The sequence below is a fragment of the Pavona decussata genome, unplaced genomic scaffold, assembly GCF_977016875.1.
Source record: "Pavona decussata unplaced genomic scaffold, jaPavDecu1.1 SCAFFOLD_367, whole genome shotgun sequence".
NCBI classification, from domain to species: domain Eukaryota; kingdom Metazoa; phylum Cnidaria; class Anthozoa; order Scleractinia; family Agariciidae; genus Pavona; species Pavona decussata.
Genome location: NW_028145743.1, coordinates 345,874 through 351,873, shown reverse-complemented (window position 1 = coordinate 351,873; position 6,000 = coordinate 345,874). Strand labels below are relative to the sequence as shown.

Sequence of the window (6,000 nt, the reverse complement as noted above, 5' to 3'; positions counted from 1 at the left end):
TGTGGGTGCAGCGCCTGAGTACTCAAGAAGGTTTGTCTGCAGACTGTTCACACCATGCCTTATTCAATAGTCGGGTACTGTGTTTCAACTTTGCACCCTCTGTCTGAAGACCCCGCTGAATTTCAGGAATGGATAATCATGACGTACTGTTCACAATGGTACCCAGCAAGTATTTTGTTCCGGCTGGTTTGAAATTGGACTCAGATTATGCTTTTGTTTAGACTTAATAGTCGCGGAAATGCTGTATAGATGGAGATACGACGAAAATATTATAAACATTTTCCCTCTTTTTACTTTTTTCATCTTGGCATCATATAAATTACACCAGCAAATTAAATTGAGAACCGAGATCATGTATTTTGGAAAAAATATATAGTGACGGTAATTGTATCTCTAGATCGTTTATTCTGCATGTTAACCCGTCCATTGGCAATCATTCCTGTGTTTTCTATCACCTTTTGTGAATTCCCTGGTTGTTTAGTGCTCTTTTGTTATACAAGGATCAAATGATAAACAATAAAGATTCAGCTGCACCAAACGTACAGCATGATAAAAGTATTTACAACTGCTGGGAGACTTAAAACTTTATTCATTTCGATTTGAATACATGCCCTGTTTATACAGGCGTTAGGCTTTACTTTACCTCCTCTCGGCCAAAGCTAAAGTAAAAATAAACTTTCCATTACTCCTTCAGTATAAAAGAGTGATGCAGATTTAATAAGATTCACTTCCAGTGTCAGCTGTGTGTGGAAGATACAATCATGAACATTCTCACTGTACTTATCCTGGTAGCCTTCCTGTTCGGAGTTGCAGTTTGTGATGATGAAGAAACCATGGCTTTGGTAAGAATTTCACTCAGTTCGCTTTCAGGACAAATTTTTCATAAATCTTTCAAAGAAAAGCGAAACACAAGTAGGCTACGTTTTGCTCTTTAAAAAAAAAAGACTTCTTTGCGCATCGATACTCTGCTGCGTTTGTATTGATAACTTGACTACAATAAATTCATCGCCCACTGCCGATTTCTTACCCCACAGAACGAATTTTTCGAGTTTTTCTTTACAACTGCTTAAGTACACTAATTTCCTTCCAAGAGTCGTCTTTTAAATTTATAAAATCAAAACTTAACTACTCCTTTGACGAATGTTAAATTTTGAAAAACATCGTTGTTTTCTATCAGACCTATCTAAGTCACTACGGCTACGTATCATCCACGCGCAGTGGTAACCACGATGTCCCAACAGCCATCCGCAAATTTCAAGAATACTTTGGCCTTGAGGTCAGTGGGATTTTGGATGCCCCAACGGTCAACCTTATGAAGAAGCCCAGATGTGGTGTTCCTGATGATAGCGGTGACGACAAGCGAACGCGAAGATATGCTACAGCGGGAAGATGGTCGAAGAATCATTTGACTTATTATGTCCAGCCCGGTCAGGATCTCCCTCATGTTAGTGAAAATTACCTAATGAAATGTATATTATTTTGAAATTAAGTGAGGTCTGTATCAGGAAAGTAAGAGCCAAATTTATTTAGGACAGACACTCTACGAAACAGTTTTTACATGAAGGTAACTTTCTTCTTTTTTTTTTTTTTCAAAAACACCAATATAGTTGTGAACGGTCGATCTTACAGTCCGTGTAGCCAAATTCTGTAACGTCGGAAGCAATCTGTGATGTTCACCCACCAGCTCAACCATATAAAGCAAAATGTAATCACCCCTGCCCAGAGGACAAAAATATCGCGCAGTATTTGCGTTTACGAGGTTGTCGCCTAAAAATACTACAGCGAACTAGAAAACGCTTAAATTGTCAGTGACGCTTTCAAAGACGTTTGTCCATGCCAGGCGGTAGGAGGAAGGTGTAAATGAGGTTAGAATGATACGTTGAAAAAGGCTCAGATCACTTTTACTTGGTTACAGACCCTGTCTTTTAGTTAAGGATCACGTTTTATATTAACAATTTGTGCAAATATAATGTGCCCTATGCCAGCTCCCTTAAGCTGCCTTTTTTGTACACTTAAGGTTTATGACATTATCTTTGTGTTATACACAGGGTCAGCAAAGGCAGATATTTGGCGACGCACTACAATTCTGGGCTGACGTTTCTGGGTTGACGTTTAGTGAAGTAAGCAGTGCAAGTAGTGCCAACATCAAAATCAGGCGGGTCAATCTATCTTCTCTACTTTGTTTAATAGTCCTTTCAAAAAAATCTGACAAAAGTATAAAAATTGGGTCCGTCCTCGCAAAATGTTTCCTTTCGCATTGACTTAAAGACCATTGTTCCTTTTCTGACCCAATACTGATGTCAATCACATTGGATGTCAATTTCTTGTTTTCTCTTTACCAGTGTTTCAATGTTTGAAAGACGTATACAAATAATTTGGAAGTAATAACAGCCCTTTTTATTAACATTTTATTTCTGACTGATCCACCTTCACGGTTGATAAGAAGGCAATGAGAAACAACTAAATTCCGGTCAACATTGCTGTTGCTAGCTTGTTTGTTGTTTATTAAGTTTATCAAGTTTATTCAAAAATTCAAAAATTTAGCAAAAATGAGACACTGGCCCGCAGGTATCGGTTGAACTGTTTAAGGATAAAATTAATATTGTTACAGTCATTACAATCAAACACAAAACAAATGGGATTTAGGGGTGGTAGGGAAATCACGAGTAACACACACAAAACAAAAAGGAAGAAAAAAAGTCGAAAAATGAACGACAAAAAAAAAAAAGAAAAGAAAATGAACGAGTTGCAACTTATTGGCGAGACCTATTTTCTGTACTATGATAGGCGTTTCAATAAAGTCGTTTTCATTTACCAAAATATTGAGGGGCAGCCGGCGAATTTCTTATTTGAATTCTTTCTTAGGTAAATCTCAGTTATACGACGCGGTATCTCATTCCACAGTCTCACGCCAAATCGCGAAAAAGAACGTTTATGTATTTCTAGTCTAGAATTTTGAACAGGTGGATGATGGAGTATTATATGAATGGGCACTGGACGTTTGGCGAAACAGTTTCAGGATGTTTATAGGCGTGTTACTATTATTAATGTCGTGCATTAAGTTGGAAACAGACCCGTAGTATAGAAACGTCAAAGGTAAGATATTTGCATCGGCAAACAATTAAGGGAACAGCATGTTCACGTCTATCGGTAAAATAAATCATGCGAAGTGCTCTTAGAATAAGCATTTTATTAAGATAAGTCTTCAATGCCTGGCCTCCGGAAGCGAGTCCGTAAATTAGTTGTTTGTTTAGGTTGTTCCCTTTGTTTAAAATTGTAGAAACCAGTGATGTTAATTTTTTTACTTTCGTGTTTCCTTGCTTATTTTCGAATGTTCTTTGCGCTTTTGCTGTTTTTGCTGCTTTTACCTTACATCATCTCGGCTTAGCACAGGGCCATAAGAAGTAAATATAGGGGCGATTTCAAGCCAGGTATTTAAGGGACCATAGGCAAGCACGACGGCGACGGCAGCGAAAACGTCAATAAATAAATAAATAAATAAATAAATAAATAAATAAATAAATAAGAAAATAAACAAACATAAATGAAAAAAAATAATAATCATTGGCTTTGCACGTGCATTAACAATTTTTTACCTTTCTTTATCCTTCGACATTTACAAAACAACAATAAGTGAGAGACCATCGCAGTTATACACGCAACTTAAGCAGTTCACACATATGAATTTCTTATCTTCAATTCAATGTATGTTTAAATTTTTCAGCTTTGGAAGATATACTCACCATGGCACCAATGTGGAAAGCACCTGTCCTTACCCATTCGAAGGACCCGGAGGTGTCCTAGCCCATGCGTATTTCCCTCAAGACGGACGCGCCCATTTTGACGATGACGAAACGTTTACGCATAATACGGCGCAAGGCACCAATCTATTGTGGGTGGCCGTGCACGAGTTTGGACATTCTCTTGGCCTGCAACACACAAACATCCGTGGCGCCATCATGTACCCCTATTACACAGGGTACGTCCCAGGCATGAAGCTGCATTCAGACGATATCGCTGGGATACAATCTTTGTATGGTAAGGTTATATGCCTTTTTAAACCATATTACAACTTTCATAACTTGTATTTCGTTTGCGTCTAATACAACACGAGTTACCTTAGCTTTCCTTCTTTCCTTGCCTCAGTGGTCCTGTTTCTATCATAAAATAAAATACTTGCAAAAGAAGCTTTCACACTATTTATTATTTGTTATTTATTAGGCTACAAATTTCTTGTAGTGTGTATCCTTCAATATTCTTATTATCTCGGCCTAAATTCAAAAATTGAACTTTTGGTATGATATGGTATGGTATGGTATGGTATGGTATGGTATACTATCAGAAGTTATTTGTTGTTGTTATTGCTGCTGTGAAATAATCCCTTTAGAGCAGCAAGATGTTTTCAATAAGGGAAAAGGTAGTAAATTTTAAGTTCGTTGTGGTAGTAAGCTATTTACAGTTTTTTGCTAACTTGCTGAAACTTCAACAGAAGTTTTAAGTTCTGACAAGTATCGACCGCTGACAGGTTGGATGCGGAAGATCCTTAGTCAATTACGTCATTTCGTTTGCCAAAAATTCTCACCTTGACTAATCTTTAGTTAACACACATTTGTTATTGTTTATTTTTATTACCTTACTTTCTGGTATGTCAGTGTCCTGTCACTTGCAATAACATGCTATTAACCAAGGCTTTCAACAAGGCAACATGAAAGAATTACTGTAAACGTAAGCTGTCGCATGAGTGTCGAGTTGCCGTGAGCCTTTGTTAATTCATTTGTTAGCATTATTGTTAATTTATAGGTCCTAACACTGGCGGTGGTGGTGGGGTACAGACTCCGGCTCCAACTCCAGGACCCACGGGTTCAGGTAAGTTATTTTGAGAAAACACCGAACCAGGTTGGTATCTTTAGCCAAGCTGAAGGAAGATAGACCTTAGATTTAAAAGCAATGAAATTTTTGCTCCTTTCCATCATCCACCAAATAAGATGAGATATGCGCAATGAAAATAATGTGATGGAATATGTTAAGCCTGGTGAATAAATGAGAATGATGTAAAAATCAGTAAATGACACAGGCATACTCGGAAAAAAAATTGAGTGTTCCTATCAGGAGTCGAACCTAAGACCTTCGGATTACTAGTTCGGATGCTCTACCACTGAGCTACGGGAAACTCGTGGGAGCTAGGGCCATTGAACTAGGTTAATGGGACAAACATCCTGCATTCTGCTAGGATTCCAGTATTCGCAGTAACTTAACATAACTCTTGAAAATAGATTTATCTAAACTACTGACCCCGAAATAACCTCATCATGTGGAGGAGTGTTCAATAAGGAGTCAGTGTTCCGTCTTTTATGAAAAGTCTAAGGTGTCTTGACACGAACTCGATTTGAGCTTCCAAACATAACATTTTTTATTTATTTATTTATTTATTTATTTATTTATTTATAAACTTCGTTAGAGGAGAAAAAACAACATGAGTAAAACCTCTGACAGGAGAGAACTCACAGAACGATAAGTTCCAATAACGAGACTCCTTGCGTAAATAAAATTACATGAACTTTTTGTTTCAATAAGCTCGCTGTCACTGTGATTAGCTGATAACCTTATGTTGCGCATAAGTGATTATCAATACCTTTTTTTCCATGACAATACAGGAAACTGTGTTGATAGGTGGGGAGATAATTGCAAGGGCTATACTCAAGATTATTGCAACAGGTACCCGGAAGCCACCAAGTACTGGTGTGCTAAGACCTGCTTCAACTGTAAGTTCCCTGTGTGAAAAACAACTAAGTTATTTGTTACATACATTAAAATTACTTTTTCCGTCACATTGCATGTAAAGAATAAATAGCACATGCATGGACTGGACATACACAAACCCAACCATCTGCGTACGGGCAAACGTTTTTCAGGGGGTGGGTGGGGGGGAGGGAGCTAAAGTTAATTCACCCGAATGAGACTTCATTGTTGGCCGCTGGTCACAGAGACGGTACGTAGTAT

General features: G+C 37.9%; 1 protein-coding gene across 1 annotated transcript; it reads left to right on the top strand.

Moving 5' to 3' along the window:
* Positions 1–713: 713 nt before the first annotated feature.
* Positions 714–5,821, top strand: LOC146452503 (hatching enzyme-like). Its single transcript, XM_085097785.1, has 6 exons — positions 714–842; positions 1,178–1,444; positions 2,049–2,155; positions 3,725–4,038; positions 4,801–4,866; positions 5,655–5,821. The coding sequence occupies exons 1-6, from the start codon at positions 762–764 to the stop codon at positions 5,777–5,779; spliced, it is 960 nt and encodes a 319-aa protein (XP_084953911.1). The 5' UTR covers positions 714–761; the 3' UTR covers positions 5,780–5,821.
* The last annotated feature ends 179 nt before the right edge of the window (positions 5,822–6,000 follow it).

Excerpts from the sequence above, each read along its gene's own strand:
- LOC146452503 (XM_085097785.1), top strand. The coding sequence starts at position 762 with ATGAACATTCTCACTGTACTTATCCTGGTAGCCTTCCTGTTCGGAGTT. Across the intron at positions 1,445-2,048 it reads CCGGTCAGGATCTCCCTCAT|GGTCAGCAAAGGCAGATATT; the intron begins GTTAGTGAAAAT and ends TGTTATACACAG. Across the intron at positions 4,039-4,800 it reads TGGGATACAATCTTTGTATG|GTCCTAACACTGGCGGTGGT; the intron begins GTAAGGTTATAT and ends GTTAATTTATAG.